General features: G+C 40.5%; 1 protein-coding gene across 12 annotated transcripts in view; it reads right to left on the reverse strand.

The window, feature by feature from the left end:
- Positions 1-25,488, reverse strand: part of LOC135512341 (zinc finger SWIM domain-containing protein 8-like) — a 212,671-nt gene that overhangs the window by 125,889 nt on the left and 61,294 nt on the right. The window contains exons 24-25 of one of the 12 annotated variants that reach the window (XR_010451400.1): positions 5,465-5,638; positions 4,747-4,989 (exon numbers count right to left, since the gene is read on the reverse strand). The exons of 9 other annotated variants lie outside the window; for them this stretch is intronic. Coding sequence is in view for 1 of the 3 variants with exons in the window: in XM_064934277.1 (XP_064790349.1) it covers positions 5,532-5,638 (107 nt within the window). In the remaining 2 variants the exon portion in view is untranslated. Of the gene's footprint in view, positions 1-2,484; positions 5,639-25,488 lie in introns of those variants that run through there. 2 more of the 12 variants (XR_010451399.1, XM_064934277.1) reach the window with 2 other exon arrangements.

Genomic DNA, 25,488 nt, shown 5'->3' on the forward strand with positions numbered 1-25,488 from the left:
TAAAGGTCAAATTAAAAAAAAGCACTAATCGAGGTCAAACAAGCTAGATAGCCAATGAGCTGGGCTTTACGGGAGTATCCGGAAACCATGTATATGTTGTAAAATGTAGCTACTAACCTTGTACGACAGAATGCCTTTTCATTTTGGACAAAAATTCTAAGGATATTCAGAGTTAGGAAGTTATGAAAACTGGTTGTTTTGCAAATGTTGAACTTATATGGCTATGAATACTTGGAAAGCTGAATCAAAGTCCAAGTACACAGATTTGACGATATTCTTGCAGAAAAATGTCATATGAATGTGAATGTCTCCTTCACGATTTGCCCAAATGTACTTGAGGACTTCACACTAAAAGTCTTGTAGTTTACTCATAATTCAAGTTATCCATTTGAAACTTTGCACATACAATGCTGCCATCTTGTGGACACTATCAGAATTACAATCAGAGTGATGGCTAGAACTATGACCCTTCTCTTGCATTTCAAAGACAGTGGTAGAAAAAGACAGGCTGTTTTTTCTTCTATCAGATCTATTGTGTTATATTCTCCTACATTCAATTAACATTTCCACAAACTTCAAAGTGTTTCCTTTCAAATGGTACCAAGAATATACATATCCTTGCTTCAGGGCCTGAGCTCCAGGGAGTTAGATTTGGGTATGTCATTTATGACTAAAATTTTAAAAAAGGGGGCTATCCCTAAGAAGTTTAACATTTTATTTATGTTTTTGGGAAAGCCTTTCCATCTCAACCAGAAGATGGTTATCATTAGCATCATCACTAACAGCTACACGAAATGTAGACATATGCACGCACCAAACACATGCACACTGACGGGCATGCCTGTGCCACTTCAGAAAATTGCATGAAAAGGGCAAATGAATGCATTTTCTAATAAGTTCAATAAATTGAGTTGATTTCCTACTAAGTTCAACACATTCTAGAATATGGTTGAATTCTGTTTTAATGTCTGGTTTCTGTGGGCGTTCTCTGCAATGCAGATTTTATAGGGCCCTAAATTTGGAAAATAAATATGACTCTGGATTCCAACATTAGGGCTGTTTTCCTAAATAAGTTAAATACGCTTTCTGTTTTGTTTCCTTGCCACGATACGATTGTGATACTGTTATTGTCCCGGCCCTAAAAATGATTAGACTATGATAACAGGTTTCCAGAGAGCAAGACAGAAGTACCAGGGGAGTGAGACGGTGTATGACGCTCCAATATGACTAGCTAATATATGATTAACAACAACTATTCAAAACAGTCATTTGGTTGATGGGTAATTCCATCTAGGGAGGTATGTGTGTCAATGAGACATTTAAAATGTAGAACTAAACCTTTTGTAACAAACAAGCCAGGTCATAAAGCCGTGGTCTTACACTGAAGGGGGTCAATCATGTGATAGTGGCCCCAAAAGGAGCTGGTGATTTTCCACAGTTGATTTCCATTCACTCGCCAGGCGATTTGACTTCTTATGCAAAATGCCCGATGAAGAAGTCAGTGACCGCAGACACAACAGCACCGCCACTGGCTCTCAACACAGAGTCTCTGTGTGTGTGTGTGTGTGTGTGTGTGTGTGTGTGTGTGTGTGTGTGTGTGTGTGTGTGTGTGTGTGTGTGTGTGTGTGTGTGTGTGTGTGTGTGTGTGTGTGTGTGTGTGTGTGTGTGTGTGTGTGTGTGTGTGTGTGTGTGTGTGTGTGTGTGTGTGTGTGTGTGTGTGTTTGTGTGTGTACAGTCCGACTCCAGTCTGCATAATAGGGGGAGCATCCCAGAACTTTTACTGACCCCTGATAGGGTTGGAGGGAATATAATCAGCATCTAAGCCGTGTGCCCCGTCACTGCTAAATCGTTGCTGCAACTACCTACATTAATTTTAAAAAAACATGTATTCCACATATTTCTGCTGAGAGCCGCTTTACCCCTCGCGCGTTGATATCAGCGGCCCCGCGAAAATCAAATTAGCATTAAAAAAATCCAACAAAAATCTGCCAGTTTAAGCTAGAGATGTTTTTTTTTTGCATTGGCTGCGTCTCATTCCACTGCATTCATCTGCGATGAAAGGTGGCAAAGCTAGAGCGGTGTTTGTCAGACCATGAGACATCCTGAAAATCGTTTCTCTCACGAAAACATCTGTAGCATCCGAACGGTTTGGCCCACAAACTATGATGCTCTATGATCCCCACAAGCATCACAGGACTCATCTGAAGTCGGTACATAATGATCTGCCAATTTCTGTCTGTATCGTCTGAACCGTTTGGGCGACACACTAATATAAACTTCCTTTATATTTTTTGGGGGACCATCTGTTTATCCATATACAGTGGGGCAAAAAAGTATTTAGTCAGCCACCAATTGTGCAAGCTCTCCCACTTAAAAAGATGAGAGAGGCCTATAATTTTCATCATAGGTACACTTCTATGACAGACAAAATGAGAAGAAAAAAAATCCAGGAAATCACATTGTAGGATTTTTTATGAATTTATTTGCAAATTATGGTGTAAAATAAGTATTTGGTAGCGTGCCGTATGTATGTATAAAGTATAATGTATTTACTGTTTTATTCGCGTTTTCAAGTACTGGTGACAAATCATGCATTCTGATTCTTGCATAGGTTGTGCATTATACTTTGTTGAAGTTTGTACTGATTATGATGAGCTAATGCTAAACTACTTGCCAACTATGTGTGGCACCATGTTTGTTGACATTATACAATGCATTCTGGGTGTCACGTAAAAATCTGTCAGATCAAAGATGTTATAACAAAATTTGGTGAGGGACGGTTCACTGATCTTTCGAGTTAACTTACAGAGTGAATGGAGGGAAGTGAATGATGGTCGACGACACACCCTTCAAAATGCATAATGCAAATAGATCAAACTCATCTGGTCTCCTCTTCTTATGTGTGTACAAACTAACCATCGTCACATTACTTTTGATTTTTAGAAAGTGTTTTACTCAATTATTTTGATCAATGGTGAGGTCACCTGTGATTTCTGTCAGCCGAGAGTTAGCTAAATATGAACGCTTGTGTGAGGTTACTCTTTCCTTGCAGCCTGCAGGTAGAAAATATCCTGATACAAATAAATCACATTGGCTACGCCTGGCCTGTCTGCAAGGAACTTGAAACATTGTATCAACTATTAACTTGCTCCAGCCCAACGCTTGGTTAACAAACTTGTAAAATTGGGTCAAATATTCTGGACCCTCAGTTTCCAGTGCCAGTGAGCTCCAGACAGACACAGCTGTAGGCTGGGATAAGGGATAAGGAGTAGCATGACTTTTTACATTTCTTTGTGCTTAGTAGTTATCGAAAGAGAGAGAGAGCTGGAAATATTTTTCAAATAGGCTACATTGAGGAACTGTTGTAATGCTCAATGGATGTAAAAACAGACTTTGTTTACTTGCTTTTGATGAAAACATTTATTTGAGAAGCTCCACAGCTCATTAGTGGTGGCGAGTTTAAGACAATCAGAAATACTATCAGATCCCCAAATGGGCACATTTATAAACCTACATTTGGTAGCCTAGGCCTACTTCTTTGCATAATCAGTTGTGTGTCCTTACTCAACATTGACAGGAGTGCTCCAAACAAAACACAATAAAAAAAATCTAATTAAATCACACGGAAATGGAATGAAATAAACTAAAACTTGTTTCTCACAAGTATATCCTTGGTTGTGCACTCTGAAAATAACGTGCCCACTCCGACAATGATACTGTAGCTATAAAACACAAATAATTATAACATATTGAATGCATTAACAGAAATTATGGTAACCAAATAAACACTGCAGATTAGAAATTATGGGAATTAACAGTCCACTGATATAGGCATCAATCAAGACATGTGCCACACACTTGGGGTCAGCCCTAATATGTTCTACTATCCCCATAGTAGAAAAATTGACCTTATCCATTTGTCAGTTTGTCTTGAAATAAATAGTATATTCCAAACATAATCTGAGATTATTGAGGGAAATAATATCACAAATTCATACAACAAGTAGGTCTAGGCTACATAAAATAAATGTTAAAAAGAAATGACTGATGCAACAGATCAGCCCTTTAGTTTATAATGGCGTAAACACAGCAATGCACACAAGGTAGTAGGCTACGCACGAATGTTCGTTCCATAATGCAATTGACAGGAAGACACCGCATCTGCGAGTGATTTCATTATGAAGGACGAAAATATCCATTAGAATTTTAGAAAGAGGGGAAATCTAATATGCAACAACTAGCATTAGTTGCTAATATGACTAGAAGTGTGGCTTTGGCTACTGGACAATGAAAGAAAGATGATATAAAAAAAAATGCCTTCACGGATATGTTTTGATTTGGCTAGGATACTTTGAACCAAGGTAAGACACAGGGTTCTAACAGTGCGAGTATTTCACTCGCATTTGCCCCTAAAAATAGATATGTGCGAACCGGAAAAATTAAAACTCACCCTAATCTATTTTTCCCCCGCTGCTAATTGTTTAAAAACTACAAGTCGCATATTCCACAAGCGGCATGCACCAACCACAGTAGAGTTTTCAGTGATGACGCAGTCCAGTCAGAGTGAGAGAAAGGTGAACAACACTGGAAAAACGTATCGGTATAAGCTATAAGTTCACAGGCAAACATCGCTAAAAATGAAGCCCATTCCATTTTATTTTAAGGGAAAAGGAGACGAGGAGAAAGAGGAATCCGGCGAGGGGGATTCGCAAGGTTCAACTAATGAAGCCTCTTCATAAGGTTTACCTGAGGCAGCTAACGTTAGCGAAGCTACCGTGACCCCCGCTATCACTTCAACGTCCACTGTAGCCGTCGGAAGGAGACACATATAGATTCAATGCGAGTTGTCGCCAACTGTTCTGCAAATATTGTAGAGTGCAGAAACAGGCAGGAAACTCGTCTTTTCTGTAAGGAAACCTGCATCTGAAAAGAGATATCGTAGCGAAACATAACATCTTTAGGCGGCATATCCAACGCAGAGATCTGTACCTGTTGAGACAGGAGAAACCATCAATCACGGTATCAGCAGCCTTGAGGAGGCAAGTACTGCTGTCTGAGGAGGAGAAGCGGCGGCAGCTCTTTGTGAAAGAAGAACACCTTTCGTCAAATTTGGGCGGTTTATCAGACTCCACCACAAAAACGGAGTTGATTTTAATCCCACATACGACAATGATGTAAAATGTGCGGAGATGATCGGTCAAATTGCTGATATAATAATAATGAGAGAGCCTGTCAGCAAAGCTGAAAGCCACAAAGTATCTTGCCATCCTAATAGGCTAGAGAAACTGATATATCCAACACCGAATGCGAGATTATCTACGAGCGCTTGTTGGAGGATGGGAAGCCAGTCAATCTCCTGGTCAGACAACATACCCTTGAGCACTCCCATGCCATTGGTAAATTGTTCTTGAGTAAGTTTAATCATTATTCATAATGGAGATAGAATTTAGTTTGTCAGAAATACTTTTGTGTAATTGTTATTTTTTGTTGTCATTTGAGGTGTTTTGGTTCCACCAAGGTTGTATTTCCTGCTATTTGCCCAGAGGAGGATGGAGGGTCATCGATGAAGAAGTGCATCTCCTTCGGGGGGCAAATGGTGCCTCTGAACATGAGCCACTGTGGGGGAGTGATTGCCCACCTGCAGAGAGAAACAGGAGGGCATATAATCCCAATCACTGTATACCACAGAGAAACCCATTATTTGTTTTATTATTTGCTAGCAGAGAATGTTAAACAATACTGTGTGTGTGTGTGTCATGGGAGGTGTGTAACTATCACACAATTTATTATGGAAATCCCTAAGAGGTGATTGTTAGGAAGTGTGTAAGGTTGAGAAAAAGAAGAGGAGATTGCTCCTCTCCCACTCTGTTCTTCTAGGTCAGTGAAGGTGAAGGAAGTGATGTGGAGAGTCCGGGCTCAGCAGCAGAAGGCAGGAAGTAAGAGAAGTTAGAGATGATTGGATGGATAGAGATGTGGAGCGAGGAGGAAGAGGGAGGGAGGAGTGGAGCGAGAGGAGAGTGGAGGGAGAGGAGAGTGAACATGGAGAGAGGAAGCAGAGAGAGAACACACCCTAGAGGGGATCCTACATTTCAATGGAGTGCATCTGCCCCAAGTCCCACCATTCAATTTTGTACCACACAGCCTAGGCCTAAAATCCAGTGGCACTGGATTTTGGAGTTGTTTTTAAAAGGTGGGAGTTTTCTTCGCCACCACATCCACAATTTCAACATTTTGGGTCAGACCTAGTCTGTACTAAATCTTATTTAGAGACATTATCTACATTTGTATTTATTTAACTAGGCAAGTCAGTTAAGAACAAATTATTATTTACAATGACAGCCTACCCCTGCCAAACCCTAACCCGGGCGATGCTGGGCAAAGGGACTCCCAATCACAGGCAGGTGTAATACAGCATGGAATCGAACCAGGGTCTGTAGTGACGCCTCCAGCACTGAGATGCAGTTCCTTAGACCGCTGCGCCACTCTGGAGCCAACAACAATAGTCTCTTGCATTGTTACAGAAGTAAGAATCATTGTCAATCAAAGAGCCTTTGTGTGGGTTTTGAAATATATTTCCCTCTGGTAACATTTTGATAAAAAAAATAAAAATATGTAAATAATATTTATAAGTAAAATATATTATACTTAGTACATTTTGAGTCTGTCATTTATTGAAATGTACTACAATTGAAATACTGTAGGGTTTTTTGTTGTGTTGAGTGTTAATTATTGTTTGATAGTGAGTGTCTTTCTACAATGGAAGATAAAATTATTGTTATTTCTATTGACATGAATGTGGTGTCATATTAAAGAGGTTGCGCTCTTTACAAGTAAATTAACTTCTGTAATTGTCATTTGTTCTTTGTTTTTGAACTGTGTGTTTGAAATGTGTGAGAAAATGAGCTTTATCTTGAATATTCTCAGTAATCTACATCAGCATTCTAGAATTATATTGGGGACGAAAGTGCTAAGGATTAAAAATGTCTCACTTGGGAATGCAAATGTATGTACAAACCTAATCTAAAACATTATCAAAGCAAATGAAGGCATTCACAGGTGTCCAAACTGTAAATGGGATTCATGACAAAAAGGCTCTGAGTTAACAGAAAAATGTAATACACAGAGGCTCGGTAGGTACACACAACACATGCATACAACATACAGAGCAGTTGCATAGGCGGAGATCAAATCCCATTTGTTTACAAAGCCCTAATTAATGGAATAGCTAAAGGAGCCAATAAAGCCTCCCCTGTGAGAGATGTCAGGGGACAGAGAGCAACAAGGGAGATGACACATGTGTGTGTAGGGTTTGCACAAGACAAGATTCATTAACACACCACTCATCCTTCCAATCTATGATCTCACCTCTCCCAGCACAGTTTGGTAATTGCACTGCTGATATCATATGACGCTATGGAAACACCAAATGAGTCAATCTAGTATGGATTAATGAAGCCTCTGAAAATGTCAGACCACAGTAACTGAAGTGACCAAACACACAAATCCACTGCAATTCTGACCAAATTAACCAGACAGAATTTCCCATTACTCAACTGTGGCAAAGGCAGAGCTACACTCCTGGTGGTGACAATGGAAAGCCAGAGCTAGCAAAGCCCATCTTTAAAAGAAGCATAAGCCTCTCGGTACAAACAATCTATAGATTAGGCATGGGGTCCATTTCTCATTAGGTGACGCTGCAGCCCATTGACAACAGACCTGGAGCTGACTGACTGAGCTGCCAAGGCAACAGGGCCTCGGCTCCGCAGTAATAAAGCAGGCCATGACAACCCAATCAATTAGTCAATAGGGTTTGTGCTCATGTAGGGTAATAAAGGCCCTGCTTGTTTCTCTGACACCTCTCACTCTCTCCCCTCAAAGCATGGGAAACCATACGTAGATTGTATTCCTCTATCTGCTTGTGTTTTTAAATGGGTAGAAAATACTATGCAATGAAATGTATGCAGACCAGTGGAGGGAGAGGGAGGTCAGCAGAGCAGTACACCATACCGTGCGCATTTACTGAAAAACAAAGTCAGGACAGACCCCAGCCACCATGTTGAACACACAGAGAGAGAGAGAAAGACAGAGACAGGAGGGACACAAAGTTAGAGAGAGATGCACAGAAAAGAGAGGGATGGGTGGGTGTCTGAATGCCCCATTTCCCCACATAAAATGAATTCCCGGAGATTATGGAGAGCACTATCCATGCTTAAATTCCAATTCCAGTCACTTCTTCCACAAGAGAGCCCAGAAAGGGTACAAAGCTATAATCAAAAGTAGAGCAGTTTTAGGGAGAAAAGTAATTATACAGTAGAGCAGTGCTTATCTTCACTGCTGGGGTTCTAGGCTAGCTGCTATTTGATAGAAGCTGTTTGGGCTCCTCTCCTATGGGAGGTTAACTAAGGCTGGAGCAAGAAAGCAAGAGAGGGGCGGTGGAGTACAAGAGAGAGGGTGTCTTCCAATCGAGCCATGGGTTTCCACAGGGAAGAGCACCACACTATCACAGATTATCACGAAATAGACACTAATTACATATTCTGAATTTGTGACAGGCATACGAAATAGTATTTTTTTGGGGGGGGTGGCTAACGTTAGCTAGGCCAGGAGTTTAAGGTTAGGTATGAGGGTTAGGTGTAGGGGTTAAGGTTAGGGCCGGGACGATACCAGTATCGCAATACTCATTAGTATTGTGGCAAGGAAACAAAACAAAAAGCAGATTTAACTTCTGTAGGAAAACAGCCCTAGGGTTGGAAACAAACATTGTTGTCATCCACAGATTTGTTTATTTTCCAAGCAAAAGCACACAATAGTTTACTTAAAACAGGTTTTTAAAAAGGACCAAAGAGTTTGGTCTGCTTTGTGTCTTCATTTTTGTCATGGAAAAAATATTCCAATACTGGTATTGTGCCAGCCCTAGTTAGGGGTAGGGTTAGGCAATATGCTAGCAAAGTAGTTAACACGTAATAAGTAGCAGCAAAGATGATAACTAAAATGCTAAAGTTATCCATCATATGATTCGAACACGCAACCAATGTTTGCGTTGCTAGACCTTTGCGTTATACACCCACCCATCCTCCCTGACCAACCTCCCTCCTATCATTTCTGTCTTAAGGAACCTACTACCTTCATCTGTGATTGAAATGCACTGTAAACAAAATAGTGTGGTGGACACGGGAAAATTTACTTTTTCATGTGTGTGTCACAAATTTCGTGACAGACTGTACTCCCTGTTCACCCATGACTGCATGGCCATGCACACCTCCAACTCGATCATCAAGTTTGCAGATGACACAACAGTAGTATGCTCAAATCAAATCTAATTTTATTTGTCACATACACATGGTAAAGCAGATGTTAATGCGAGTGTAGCGAAATGCTTGTGCTTCTAGTTCCGACAATGCAGTAATAACCAACAAGTAATCTAACTAACAATTCCAAAACTACTGTCTTATACACACAAGTGTAGGGGGATAAAGAATATGTACATAAAGATATATGAATGAGTGATGGTACAGAGCGGCATAGGCAAGATACAGTAGATGGTATCGAGTACAGTATATACATATGAGTATGTAAACAAAGTGGCATAGTTAAAGTGGCTAGTGATTCATGTATTGCATAAAGATGCAGTAGATGATATAGAGTACAGTATATACGTATACATACGAGATGAATAATGTAGGTTATGTAAACATTATATTAGGTAGCAATGTTTAAAGTGCTAGTGATATATATTACTTGATCACCAACAACGACAAGACCGCCTATAGGCCTACAGCACCCGATGTCACAGGAAGGCCAAAAAGATCATCAAGGACAATAACTATGCGAGCCACTGCCTGTTCGACCCGCTACCATCCAGAAGGCGAAGTCAGTATAGGTGCATCAAAGCTGGGACCGAAAGATAGAAGCTATTTTTCATTCTCAAGGTCATCAGACTGAAAAACAGCCACCACTAAGAGGCTACTGCCTACATACAGACTTGAAATCATTGGCCACTTTAATAAATGGATCACTAGTCACTTTAATAATGCCACTTAATAATGATGTTTACATATCTTGCATTACTCATCCCATATGTATATACTGTATTTTATACCATCTTGCCTATGCCGCTCGGTCATTGCTCATACATGTATTTATACACACACACACACACACACACACACACACACACACACACACACATATATACACACATTTTCTTATTCCATTCCTTTACTTAGATTTGTGTGTATTAGGTAGCTGTTGTGGAATTGTTAGATACTGCTGCACTGTCGAAACTAGAAGCACAAGCATTTCGCTACAATCTCAATAACATCTGTTAACCATGTGTATGTGACCAATAAAATGTGATTTGATGTGTCTATGGCACGATAATTTGTGATCGTGGGTTGGGAAGATGGTACCAAACAGCTACAAACACATCAACATCACTAACTGTAAAAAAGCAGCACTCACATGGTCGGGAGCAGTGCATCTAGAAAGCAAACACAAAGCGACAACAGCAGAGAAAGGTGTTGCTGTGATAATGGGAAAGAAAATATAACGCATCGATCGTCACATTGAGTTCCACTAGAACGGTTTGTCCTTGTTGCATGAAAGAACATGTGAAAGCTAACTAAGACAAATAAAACTGAGGGTAAGGAGTGTGTTGATGGTAAAGCAAAACCAATATATCCGTTGAACAATATTACTGGCCAATATTGGCCTATTTTTGGCTTTTACCAACATATCCATCATTATTCCACCAATATTATCTACATAGGATAAACAAAACGGTTTTTGATCAAATGTAAAAACAAATCAGCATTCAAAGGCATTTTTTCACAGCTGTTTCTCATTTGTTACAGGATGTTCAATCAACATTGCAAAACTTCAAAGAAACTGACTGAATAGCCTAGCTACATGTCAACTGAAGAATATGACTCCATTTTCTCGACAGGATTACAAAAACATGACTCATTAGGGTGATGACAATAAGCACCAATTGTTCTGCACCACCACAGAGACAACTAGCCTACCTGCTAAGAAAAGGAAGCCCAGGGAAACTAATAATATTAAAACTTCTATGTGGAAAACTATTAATAAAATCTTCTCAACAATGTATGGCCAATACTTCAAACTGAAACCAGCTATTAACGTTTTTGTTTTTTAATCCGATAACATTTTATTTTGTTAGCATGACTCATCGAAGTACCCTGCGTTTATATTTGGCTCCATGGCTTTATTTCCTCAATCTAAGGAAGGAAAATAGTGAGAACCTACGTCACTCTGTGGTTGATAATGCAAATTAAGGAAATTCTGAGGCTTGACATTTAATACATGTTGACAATGTAGTCAGGGAGGATGTCATTAATGCTGAGTAAACACAATTATATAAATAAATAGGCAGCTTATCTGTGAAAACAGGTCACCAAAATGGCTCCCTTTAAGTAGCATCAGCTTTGAAGAGCTTGAGAAAAATGTTTTGCAATTGTCTGAGATCAAGCAGAAAAGACGCAAGGACTTAAAAGCTCCATGTTCCTAATGAGGGTCAACGGAGCTGACAGAACATTTCTCACAGAGCGCCAAACAAATGCAGATAGACGGGCTGTAGAGAAAGCCTCACAGTAATACACACACTTTACAGCTCACCCACGTTTTGTATGCAATAAACATCCCAAAATATCCAGCCATGAACAGGCAAGGAGGTGGCTTTCAAGCATTCAGGGGTCATTAAGGAGGTAAAACCACCTGTTCTTACAGCATACTTTCCAATGACTTCACACCAGGGGTTTTGGTATTTTTCATCCAATCAACTTGCTATTTAAAAACGGTTTGTGCTGGCCCTTACGGTTATTTTTTCAGCATAATGACAAGGGAGGGACATGTCATGAAATGGCTTTTTGACTATTCTCATTTCATAAAATGAAGCTCTATGTTCCATGGTGCAGTACATGTACAGTTGAAGTTTGCATACACCTTTGCCAAATACATTTAAACATTTTCACAACTCCTGAAATTTAATCCTAGTAAAAATTCCCTGTCTTAGGTCAGTTAGGATAATAACTTTATTTTAAGAATGTGAAATGTCAGAATAATAGTAGAGAGAATGATTTCTTTCAGCTTTTATTTCTTTCATCACATTCCCAGTGGGTCAGAAGTTTACATTACACTCAATTAGTATTTGGTAGCATTGCCTTCGAATTGTTTAACTTGGGTCAAACGTTTTGGGTAGCCTTCCAATTTTGGCCCATTCCTACTGACAGAGCTGGTGTAACTGAGTCAGGTTTGCAGGCCTCCTTGCTCGCATACGCTTTTTCAGAACTGCCCACAAATTTTCTATGGGATTGAGGTCAGGGCTTTGTGATGGCCACTCCAATACGTTAACTTTGTTGTCTTGAAGCCATTTTGCCACAACTTTGGAAGTATGCTTGGGGGTCATTGTCCATTTAGAAGAACCATTTGAGACCAAGCTTGACGGAACTTTCTGGAATTTTCCAAGCTGTTTAAAGGCAACTTAGTGTATGTAAACTTCTGAACCAGTGGAATTGTGATACAGTGAATTATAAGTGAAATAATCTGTCTGTAAACAATTGTTGGAAAAATTACTTGGGTCATATGCAAAGTTGATGTCCTAACCGACTTGCTAAAACTATAATTTGTTAACAAGAAATTTGTGGAGTGGTTGAAAAATGAGTTTTAATGACTCCAACCTAAGTGTATGTAAACCTCAGACTTCAACTGTAGATGGACCATGGACAATTGCACGTAAACCATCTTGCCATTGCATGCTGACAAACCGGGTCAATTCCATTTGAATGCCAGTCAATTAATCAATTAAAAAAAAGGTAATCAATGGAATGCCCGTCAATAAATTGAAATGCCATAAAATGTCTTCCCCAGGGAGCTATGGTGACCAAACATTGGGTGTGCTTAAAAACCAATGAGAGAGGCATTGCAGATGCAGATGAACAGAACAGGCTACTTGCTCATTGAACACAGAACTGGGCTTGTTCAACCAGAGAACTAATATTCTCTGGTTGAACATAATACATTACAACACGGTCAATGATAATTTCATTAGCAAAGCTCTCATGTTAATTGCAATATTTTCAAGCAGCTGCTGTGATGCGTTTCATCACCTAGGATTCGGGGCTTGCTGACAGAGTCCTTTTGCACCTCCTAGCTAACCCAGGAACAGTACATCATGTTCAAGGTTGAGTAGAGAGACGCAACAATAGACTTGCAATTTTGCACTGTTAGGTATGTTCCTGGGATAGCAAGAACAATTCATCTTGGTGTTTTGTAAACACAACTAGCGTTGAAAGCAAACGGATTAGAAAAGTGAGTCCATCACAGATACTGATTCAAAAGATCAATGTTTTTTGTTTTTTTTACCTGTGGATAAAAACGAGTGTTATTCCTGTCGACTAAACAAAGAAGCACTAGGCCTATCCAGTGAATAAGAAAGTTTGTCAGCCTCAGGCTTTTTGAGAAGAACTCTTCCCCCCTCTCAAAGATTTGCACAAAAGAACCACATCGAGCAGAGTATACTGCAAATTGATTTTCCTATAGGCTTAGCATTTGGGTGAAAGAAGAGCGCAGGAATACAAACTGCAGTCAATGTTAAGAGGATAAGACTAAGTGACTAAACTCCGACCATCAGGAGAGTAATACGAAACTATTGATTGGACCCTTGCAACTTTATCTAGAATCAAAAAGGAGCCCAATGTGGAAATAATCACTTGAAAGACATGTCGTCAGCTCCTATAAACAGCAGCTCTGAAACTCACTTCCTCCGATTGGGTTTCTCTGTCAGGAGGGAAGAGAAGGAGTGCATTGTTCTCATTAGTCTGTATTAGAGGTCGACCGATTATGATTTTTCAATGCCGTTACCGATACCGATTATTGGAGGACCAAAAAAGCCGATACCGATTAAATCAGACGATTATTTATTTATTATGACAATTACAATACTGAATGAACACTTATTTTAACTTAATATAATACATCGATAAAATCAATACTGAAAGATTAAATTTGGTTTAAATAATGCAAAAACAAAGTGTTGGAGAAGAAAGTAAAAGTGCAATATGTGCCATGTAAGAAATCTAATGTTTCAGTTCCTTGCTCAGAACATGAAAACATATGAAAGCTGGTGGTTCCTTTTAACATGAGTCATCAATATTCCCAGTTAAGACGTTTTAGTTTGAAGTTATAATAGGACTATTTCCCTCTATACCATTTGTATTTCATATACCTTTTGACTATTGGATGTTCTTATAGGCACTTTAGTATTGCCAGTGTAACAGTATAGCTTCCGCCCCTCTCCTCACTCCTCCGTGGGCTCGAACCAGGAACACAACAGCCACCCTTGAAGCAGCGTTACCCATGCAGAGCAAGGGGAACAACCACTCCAAGGCTCAGAGCGAGTGACGTTTGAAACGCTATTAGCACGCGCTAACTAGCTAGACATTTCACTTTGTTACACCAGCCTCAACTCTCGGGAGTTGATAGGCATATGAAGTCATAAATAGCGCAATGCTTGACGCACACCGAAGAGCTGCTGGCAAAACGCACTAAAGTGCTGTTTGAATGAATGTTTACGCACCTGCTTCTGCCTACCACCGCTACTAATATTACTTAGATACTTGTACGCTTGTCTGCCCAGTCAGATTATATGCAACGCAGGACACGCTAGATAATATCTAGTAATATCATCAACCATGTGTAATTAACTAATGATTATGATTGATTGATTGTTTTTTATAAGATAAGTTTAATGCTAGCTAGCAACTTACCTTGGCTTACTGCTTTCGCATAACAGGCAGTCTCCTGCAACGAGAGGCAGGTTGTTATTGCGTTGGAATAGTTAACTGTAAGGTTGCAAGATTGGATCCCCCGAGCAGACAAGGTGAAAATCTATTGTTCTGCCCCTGAACTAGGCAGTTAACCCACTGTTTCTTATGCCGTCATTGAAAATAAGAATGTGTTCTTAACTGACTTGCTTAGTTAAATAAAGATTAAATGGTGTAAAAAAATATATATAATAATAAATCAAATGTTTTTTTTATTTTTTAATCAGTGTCCAAAAATACCGATTTCCGATTGTTATGAAAACTTGAAATCGGCCCTAATTAAATCGGCCATTCCAATTAAATTGGTACAACAGTCCAGCGGTGGAAAAGTCTAGATCTGACAGCGGGCAACTGTGTAAAAAAAATGAATGCTCTGAAAACAACTGACCGTATCATGTGTGGTTAAGCCTGGAGGACAGGCCTGGACTTGATAACCGAACCAGAACTGAATAATGTTCTAGGTGCCGGGTGGGTATTGAAAAAGGTAGACTTTCGTACTCAACGTGCCATTACACCAACAGCTAGCCTATGTTAATATTGACACACATTAGAAAGCTTAAGGACAATGTCCCAGCCAGAAGGGATGGTTATGATTACAGAATAGGCCCACAGAGTGGTAATGACAATTCATTTAGCATTCTCGTAGGAATAAGCACCCTTCAGCATCTTTTATTTTATCTTTCCAATTACATAAAGCCCTTGGTAGAGAGGAGAGAAAAGTCAGCAATGAAAGACTGAGTGCTACAAAAGACAGATGCTTTTATCAGTATTGCACTGCTCTGATGGGTGTTTGTATGCAGAGACATGAGAGCAGTCCTACTGCACATTGAAACACCAGCAATGATCAGTGTTTCCCCATTAGTGACGGCTGTCGGCTAAATCAGACGGTTACATTTTCCAATTCATATTAACTAGGCTAATTTTCATTTAAAAGTTTCAATACGATATTCAGTCGAGCCCTCTCCCGCTAGAATGATCTTCTAGCAATCTATTGATAGGATAGGCGCCTGTTAGTCACAAAGCAAATGATGACAGGGAAATGCAGAGGCAATGCGTGAGGTTTCACTCTCGTCAAATATGTCCAAAATAATCCCAATGGGGGTGATTATGATTACAGAATAGGCCCACAGAGTGGTAATGACATAATTCATTTAGCATTCTCGTAGGAATAAGCACCCTTTAGCATCTTTTATTTTATCTTTCCAATTACATAAAGCCCTTGGTAGAGAAGAGAGAGAAGTCAGCAATGAAAGACTGAGTGCTACAAAAGACAGATGCTTTTATCAGTATTGCACTGCTCTGATGGGTGTCTGTAAAAGACGAACGCAGAGACACGAGCAGTCCAACTGCACAATGGGCTTATTTTGGACCTAAACTTCTTTACAAGGAGGAGAGCATGGTGGTCATGAATTTGCACTTCCCATGTAATGTGGTAACGGATGAGTCAAAATACACAACCTAATTTGGGCTGTCCACTACAACAACAACAAAATGATCGGTCGACCGAGTCATTTGTTGTTTTTAAAAGTGTGTGTTTCCATATATAGACAAATCCTATGTGTTTTAATCAAATATAGGCACTGAGGTTGTCTAATGCTTAAGAGCACTCTTTGATGAAATAATTAAGACACACAAATGACTAGAGTCCGACCGCAAATGATTAGACTGTGCTGAGCCGGGCTCAAACTTGCTGCGCTGCGTTAAAACAGCGAGTGAATGTGTGACTAGCACCCGTTGTCTCGCTCTCACACCCTGCTGCAGCAACCACAACAGAACAGTGTTGATCACGCTGTCTGTGTTGCTGAAGCTGCAACATAATTACAGCCATTTGATTGAAAAGTTTTGTTACCAAAATCCCTCATTTAATACCATTGCCTCAACCCTTGCTCTCTTTACATGGAACACGTATGAATCACATGCACGTAGTCAATAGGGCCTAAACTAAAGCATATCATAATCACATCAATAAATTAGAACAATCTTCCATACACCGTAACAGAAAAATGGATGCAGAGGACGTGAAACTCATAACGGGGGAATGTTTACTGGTTGTAAAAGAGGAAGTCAGATGTGTGGAATAAATTTGATTAGTTGTGAGATCAAGAAAAATAAGGTAAGGAGCTGCATGCATAGTATATGTGCCAAATAGGTGCTGTATAGATCACAATATCATTAACATGACCGTTTGGAACAAGGTAAACACTAAATAAATTATAAGCATACCAGAGTCAGTTGTCAAGTTTAGGTTTTTTGAAAAGCCTTTTTTATACAGCAAAGACTAAAAACAGTCACATTAATTTGTGAATGCAATTTCCAAAATGGAAAGGTTTATTTATTGTTCACGTTAACTATTCAAGGGTCATTCTACTTTAAAACTAAAATGCTTGATTTCATTTCAAATCATGAATGACTCGTATGCTGTGTGATGACATGAACGAATGAATGATTGATTGATACAGTATATAGGCTACAGTACTGTAATGATTGAAATATAGGAAATATAATTAAGTGACGGTATTAAGACTCAACAGGATCCGCTCTTAGGCCTGCAGCTTGATGCTGGTTATACAAGGCTGCTATATTAAACCTACTAATGATAATGACATTACTTATGATCATAATAATAATAGTAATAATAACAATACAAAGGATATCAAGAAAAAAGGAGTGTTACTATTATTATAAATATTATTTTTGACAGTTTGGATAAGTGTAAACCCGAAATAAATTATGAATAATACCAGAGAGCCTGTTCTAACGGGGGAAAAAATGTAAAGCCTTTATTACAGCAACGCAAGATTAAAAACTGTTACATTTGTGAAATCGTTTATCATCTGACATGTTGTGGTTGAGTGAGGCTTGGTGCTCACGGAATCAGTAGGCTATTAAACAAACACTAAACAGGATCGGTCTTATTTCTGTAGATATATACAGTACGGACGATTTATAAAGTCAGGCACATTTAACAGTTAGGCTTTTGATTATAGACCCAATTAAGTTGGGGTTTCCACTATCCCGCGTTGCCATTCATAAATCATGTCCATTGTATCGCATCGGGATAAGTAAACCAAAGGTTTTCCTTTACTAGGATGTCGGGGCTTGCCAGACAGTGATGCTAAAGTGAGTGACTATCGTCTGCCCGAATCGCATCGGTGAGAGAGCTGTTCATTCGGCTCCCTAATTTGCATAAGCTACTGGTAGGCTTTTTAACGATTATCTGCAGATAAATTTAATCAAGAAGCTGATTAAACAGCATGACCCGTTCACAGGTGCACCTTGTGCTGGGGACAAAAGACCAATCTAAAATGTGCAGTTTCATCACACAACCTAATGCCACATTCTCAAATTTTGAGTGAGCGTGCAATTAGCATGCTGACTGCAGGACAGCCCACCAGATCATTTTATATTAACTTCTATACCATAAGCCGCCTCCAACGTTGTTTTAAATAATTTGGCAGTACATCCAACTGGCCACACAACCACAGACAGCCCGGGACCTTCACATCTGGCTTCTTCAGATCTTCTGTGGATTTGTCAGAAAGAAGGGGTGCTGAGGTGTCTTTTGGTCTGTAATAAAGACTTTTTGTGGGGAAAAACTCATTCTGATTTGCTAGGCATGGCTCCCCAGTGGGCCATCCCTGCCCAGTGAAGTGAAATCCATAGGTTAGAGTCTAATGAATTTATTTCAATTGACAGATTTCCTTATATTAAGTGTAACTCAGTAAAAACATTGAAATGGTTGCTTTTTTATTTTTGTTCAGTATAAAAAGTGTGATTTTGCAAGTATAAACCTGAAACAAATTGAAAAACAGAAACCTGGAAAAACAAAACATTTCATTTTTCAAGATAATGAGGGCTATGTACTTAATTTTTCGTGTTTTAATAAACTACATCATTTAAAGAACAAACATCATTGTGGGAATTCATATCTTGCAGTAAAACTAAGTAAGACTTAAATCTCGAGAAGACAGGTTAAAATGTTTTTAAAAAATGTATGTTCTCTTACTTAGAGAGAACATTAGACAATATCCAAAACTACTAACAATACACTGAATTCAAACATTTTCAGTAATTCAAAATTGTAAAGTCATGTCTTTATACACAATACCACACATTTTTCCAATCTGGGAGGTAAACTTGATAAAATACTCAATAATTTGGCTGTGAATTAGTGATTAGTAGAGCAGGTTGAGAGCTTCAAATTCCTTGGTGTCTACATCACCAACAAACTAACATGGTCTTAGCACACCAAGACAGTCGTGAAGAGGGCACAACAAAACCTATTCCCCCCTCAGGAGACTGAAAAGATTTGGCATGGGTCCTCAGATCCTCAAAAGGTTCTACAGCTGCACCATTGAGAGCATCCTGACTGGTTGCATCAGTGCTCAGTATGGCAACTGCTCGGCCTCCGACTGCAAGGCACTACAGAGGGTAGTGTGTACGGCCTAGTACATCACTGGGGCAAAGCTTCCTGCCATGCAGAACCTCTATACCAGGCTGAGTCAGAGGAAGGCCCTAAAGATTGTCAAAGACTCCAGCCACCCTAGTCATAGACTGTTCTCTCTGCTACTGCACGGCAAGGGGTACCGGAGCACCAAGTCTAGGTCCAAGAGGCTTCTAAACAGCTTCTACCCCGAAGCCATACGACTCCTGAATATCTAATCAAATGGCTACCCGGACAATTTGCTCCTCCCCACTCATTTACACCGCTGCTACTCTGTTGTTATCATCTACGCATAGTTACTTTAATAACTCTACTAACATGTACACATTACCTCAATTACCTCGACTAACCAGTGCCCCCCGCACATTGAATCTGTATCGGTACCCCCTGCATATAGTCTCTCTATTGTTATTATACTGCTGCTCTTCAAATTACTTGATACTTTTATTTCTTATTCGCATTTCTTTTTTTGAACTGTATTGTTGGTAAGGGGCGAATAAGTAGGCATTTCACTGTTAGGTCTACACCTGCTGTATTCGGTGCAAGTGACTAATAAGATTTGATTGGAATTTCCAGATGGAATCAAGGCATTAGAATGCACCAGTGGCGAACAAAATAGAGCGCTTTCTGCAACAACATTCAAACTTGGCCAGATGGCACATGGCTGGCCACTTCTTCTATTTGGCTGGCTACTCTACATACTTCTTGAAAACACTGAATGAGGTGTTGTTGTATCTGGATTCAGTTCCTCAGACCGCTCAGTCAGGTACATTTGCTACATTGCCTTTATCTGCAGAAACTGAACCTAAAACTTTTTCAGTTCTGTTTGGCTTTCAGTGGGGAACATGGGCCCAGTGTGAGCGAAGCATGAGAATAAGGTTCTGACTGACTTGCAGAGAACATGAAACGCACCCTTCTTCAGTATAAGATTTATTGAAGCCAGATAGAACACCGTGATGAAATGATTAGTTTCTCTAATCTGGTACTGCTGCTTCAAAAAATGTTTTTTCACTCCCCTTTATCTGTAATTTACAGCTAATTTCCAGTTTTTCAACCTAAAGGTAACATCATTGCCCCACTCTCCTCCTCCCCAAGCTCTCTCCAACGCTGGTACACTGATTAAAGCAGGTCTGCAGAGTGCATTGCCTTCATTAGCATTTATTTTCAGTTTGGCTGCATGCCGCAGTTTACAAAGAGCTAAGGAGCATGTAGCTTGTAATAACTATTTACTCATCAGTAGTAGTTTAGCAGAGGGGACTTGTGGGGCAGAGGGAATTATAACCGACAATGTCCACAAGCGGTTTTGGGCAGTTGAGCCGTTAAGTGGGAACACTGCTCATTCCATACTATTATCCCAGACAAATTTGTAAACAGCGCAGCCATTTCAGAGGCACGTCCCCTCCTCTTGGCACAGACATACAAGACTGGAGTGCAACTCCCTCCCCCTTGGCTCCAGTGCACGGAGTCTAAATGCTTGGGGTTTGGCAAGGCGTTCTAACCTTTGAGAGCTCTACAAGTACTTATCTACGGAGGGTTGCCATCCAGGGCTGTCACAATCGGAGCGTGACACAGCCGTTTCTCATCCCACCCCTAGTCGTAACTGCTGCCCATCAGCAGGGTTTTGCAAAATACCTGCACTCAGACTTAATTTGACTGACAGGTCAATGAGGTAAGGGTAACCCCTGTCTGCTCAGAGTGCAGACCTCTCAGTTGGAAGGTCCAAAGCAAACAGTTTCACCATTCAAACAAGGACCTCTGTTCATCAGTTAGAACTGAGCACACATAAGAAGTGCTCCCACATCCTATTTGTGACCGATCGGCTTGATCCTCCGGGCCTATGTAGCAAAATTTGAAAGTGTTTTTTTTACGTTGAAGAAGAAGAGACTCAGAGCTAGAAAATGGTATATCACACACTCCAGTTGAGGAACAATGGAAAAGTTATTCTGCTTTGAAAGCCGATAAACTTTTAACCACACTTTCGAGAAAATGGCCCTTGAATGTTTTGGTACACGTACTGGAGAGCTCTTCTTTGTCTACACCCATTCAGCATTGTTGAGAGCCATTTCAGAAGACTCCACAATGGCTAGTTCATTGAAAATGTTTTTACCTAAATCAGGAATTTCCTCATCATCTGATTCATTTTCAGAGTCTGAGAGTCAGCATGACACGATTGTCCTACAGAAAGTGGAGAGCAGTAGCAAAACTTCTGCAGTTCTTTATGATATCTGCAGTTCTTCATGCATTATCATGCTGAAACATGAGGTGACGGCAGCGGATGAATGGCACGACAATGGGCCTCAGGAGCTTATCACGCTCTCACTGTGCATTCGAATTGCCATCGATAAAACGCAATTCATTGTCCATAGTTTATGCCTGCCCATACCATAACCCCACCGCCATCAGCAAACCGCTCGCCCACACGTTATACACAGGGTCTGCAGGTTGGGCGTACTTCCAAATTCTCTAAAAAACGTTGAAGTTGTTTACAGTAGGGAGATTAACATTAAGATTACCTGGCAACGGCTCTGGTCAACATTCCTGCAGTCAGCATGACAATTGCATGCTCCCTCAAAACTTGAGACATCTGTGGCAGTGTTGTGTGACAAAACTGCACATTTTAGGGTGGTCGTTCAAAACGCTGATGCAGTTGTCATGTCAACACTTCCGTCAGTTCTGCTGTAAACCACATCACAGGAGACATGCCAAACGGGAGATGATACTTCATTGATGCAAATTTAATGTTGTTTGAGTATCACCCAATTTGCTTGATTTGATTTTACTGCAACACTGCATCCAAGTTGCTTGACATCAGCGTTTCAAAGAGATGTCAGTCAAGGCGAGCTCATGAATATGAATGAAACCCCCATCTGAGGGGATTTCTTTCCCAAAGCAAGCACCAGTTAGCCTCAAGCTACGCCCATGTCCCAGCTAACCTGAAGAAATCCCTTAGATAATCCCTGGGCTTCAATACCTGTATTGCCATTTGGCCTGGACACTTTGCTGCCGACACGGACCACCACCGATCCATCACAACTGGTCTGCAGGCCCGGCCTGCTAGCGGTCTGAATCTCCGTGCCTCCAGCTCGCCTAGCTAGTTATTGGACCCTATGATTACTTGGCTACACATGCCTCTCCCTAATGTCAATATGCCTTGTCTATTGCTGTTTAGTCATTTTTGTCTTATTTCACTGCAGAGCCTCCAGCCCTGCTCAATATGCCTTAGCTAGCCCTGTTGTTCCATCCCCCACTCATGACCGCACCTGGCTTAATTGTTGCTTCTAGAGACAAAACCTCTCTCATCGTCACTCAATGCCTAGCCTTACCTCCACTGTACTCACATCCTACCATACCCTTGTCTGTACATTGTCTTGAATCTATCCTTCCGTGCCCAGAAACCTGCCCTCTTTAATCTCTGTTCCGAACGCACGAGATGACCAGTTCTTTTAGCCTTTAGCCGTACTCTTATCCTACTCCTTTTCTGTTCCTCTGGTGATGTAGAGGTTAACCCAGGCCCTGCAGCCCCCAGCATCACTCCCATTCTCCAGACGCTCTCATTTGTTGACTTCTGTAACCGTAAAATCATTGGTTTCATGCATGTTAACATTAGAAGCCTCCTCTCTAAGTTTGTTTTAGCACACAATGCCAACCAGGATGTCCTAGCCGTGTCTGAATCCTGGCTTAGGAAGGCCACCAAAAATCCTGAAATTTCCATCCATAACTATAACATTTTCCGACAAGATAGAACTGCCAAAGGGGGCGGAGTTGCAATCTACTGCAGAGATAGTAATGACAAAACTCTGCAGGCTATCCAAGTCTGTGCCCAAACAATTTGAGGTTCTTCTTTTAAAAATCCACCTTTCCAGAAACAAGTCTCACACCGTTGCCGCTTGTTATAGACACCCCTCCGTCCCCAGCTGTGCCCTGGACACCATATGTGAATTGATTGCCCCACAACTATCTTCAGAGTTCGTCATGTAAACTTCATTAGGGTAGGGGGCACTATTTTCACCTCCGGATGAAAAGCATGCCCAAGGTAACCTGCCTGTTACTAGGATATGTATATAATTGGTAGATTAGGATAGAAAACAATCTAACGTTTCCAAAACTGTTAAAATTATGTCTGTGAGTATGTGAGTATAAGAACTGATATGGCAGATAAAAACCTGAGAAAAATATTTTTAAATATTTTTATGTTTGTAGTTTTCCATTGACTGCTTATACGGATTCCATTGACATAGGACTTTAATTGTACTTCCTATGGCTTCCACTAGATGTCAACAGTCTTTAGAAATTGTGTCAGGCTTGTAATCTGAAAAATGAGGGAGTAAGACCACTGAATGAGTGGACACTGCAGTGTCCCAGAGGCACACCTTTCTGGTTTTCCTTTTAAATTGACGAAGCTTTTGTCCGGTTGAAATATTATTGATTATTATGACTAAAAACAACCTGAGGAATGATTATAAACATTGTTTGACATGTTTCTATAAAGTTTACGGATACTTTGAGTCTGTGGATTACTGAACAAAATGCGAACAAAACTGAGGTTTTTGGATATAAAGAGGGACTTTATCGAACAAAACTAACATTTATTGAGTAAATGAGTCTTGTGAACGCAACCATATGAAGATCAAAGGTAAGTGATACACAAGTCAGAAATAGTGATAAAATGTAACTCCTCTACTTGGCTGGTAACTGTTTGAAATGATTTGTCTGCTGAGTGCTGTTCTCAGATAATCGCATGGTATTCTTTCGCCGCAAAGCATTTTTTAAATTTGACACCGTGGTTGGATTAACAAGAAGTTCATCTTTAAACCGATGTACAACACTTGTATGTTTTATGAATTTTTATAATGAGTATTTCTGTCTTTGAATTTGGCGCTCTGCAATTTTACCGGATGTTGGCCAGGTGGGACGCTACCGTCCCACACCCCCTTGAGAGTTTAGGTGACCTAAACTGGGATATGCTTAACACCCCGGCCATCCGACAATCTAAGCTTGATGCCCCCAATCTCACACAAATTATCAAGGAACCTACCAGGTACAACCCAAAATCAGTAACCATGGGCACCCTCTTAGGTAACATCCTGACCAACTTTCCATCCAAATACACCTCTGCTGTCTTCAACCAGGATCTCAGCAATCACTGTCTCATTGCCTGCGTGCGTAATGGGTCCGCGGTCAAATGACCACCCCTCATCACTGTCAAACACTCCATAAAACACTTCAGACAGACAGCAGGCATTTCTAACCGACCTGGTCCGTGTATCCTGGAAGGGTAATGACCTCATCCCATCAGTAGAGGATGCCTGGTTGCTCTTCAAAAGAGCTTTCCTCTCCATCTCATGCCCCATTCAAAAAAATGTAGAACTAAGAAGAGATACAGCTCTTGGTTCATCCCAGACTAGATTGCACAAAAACATCCTGTGGCATTCTGCATTAGCATCGAATTGCCCCCGCGATATGGAACTCTTCAGGGAAGGCGGGAACCAATATATTCATTCAGTTTGGAAAGCTGAGGCTAGCTTTTTCAAACAGAAATTTGCTTCCTGTAGCACTAATTCCAAAAGGTTTTGGGACACTGTAAAGCCCATGGAGAATAAGAGCACCTCCTCTGTCACCACGGATATATCTACAATAATCGATCATTTTCAACATTTCAAGGCTAATTTCATAGCCTTGGCATCTCAAATGACTGCCTCGCCTGGTTCACCAACTACTTCACAGATAGAGTCCAGTGTGCCAAATCGTATGTCGCTCTTGCTGCTGGTGATTCTCTGATGCTTTACCCAGACGACACCATTCTGTATACATCTGGCTCCTCTTTGGACACTGTGCTAACAAACCTTGAAACGAGCTTCAACGCCATACAACACTCCTTCCGTGGACTCCAACTGCTTTTAAATGCTAGTAAAACTAAGTGCATGCTCTTCAACCGATTACTGCCTGCAACCTACCACCTGACTAGCATCACTACTCTGGACGGTTCTGATCTAGAATATGTGGACAACTACAAATACCTAGTAGTCTGGTTAGACTGTAAACTCTCCTTCCAGACTCACATTAAGAATCTCAAATCCAAAATTAAATCTAGAATCAGCTTCCTATTTCGCAACAAAGCCTCCTTCACTCATGCCGCAAAACACACCCTCGTAAAACTGACTATCCTACCGATCCTCGACTTCGGTGATGTCATTTACAAAA

This window comes from Oncorhynchus masou, chromosome 24 (genome assembly GCF_036934945.1).
Source record: "Oncorhynchus masou masou isolate Uvic2021 chromosome 24, UVic_Omas_1.1, whole genome shotgun sequence".
Classification (NCBI taxonomy): domain Eukaryota; kingdom Metazoa; phylum Chordata; class Actinopteri; order Salmoniformes; family Salmonidae; genus Oncorhynchus; species Oncorhynchus masou.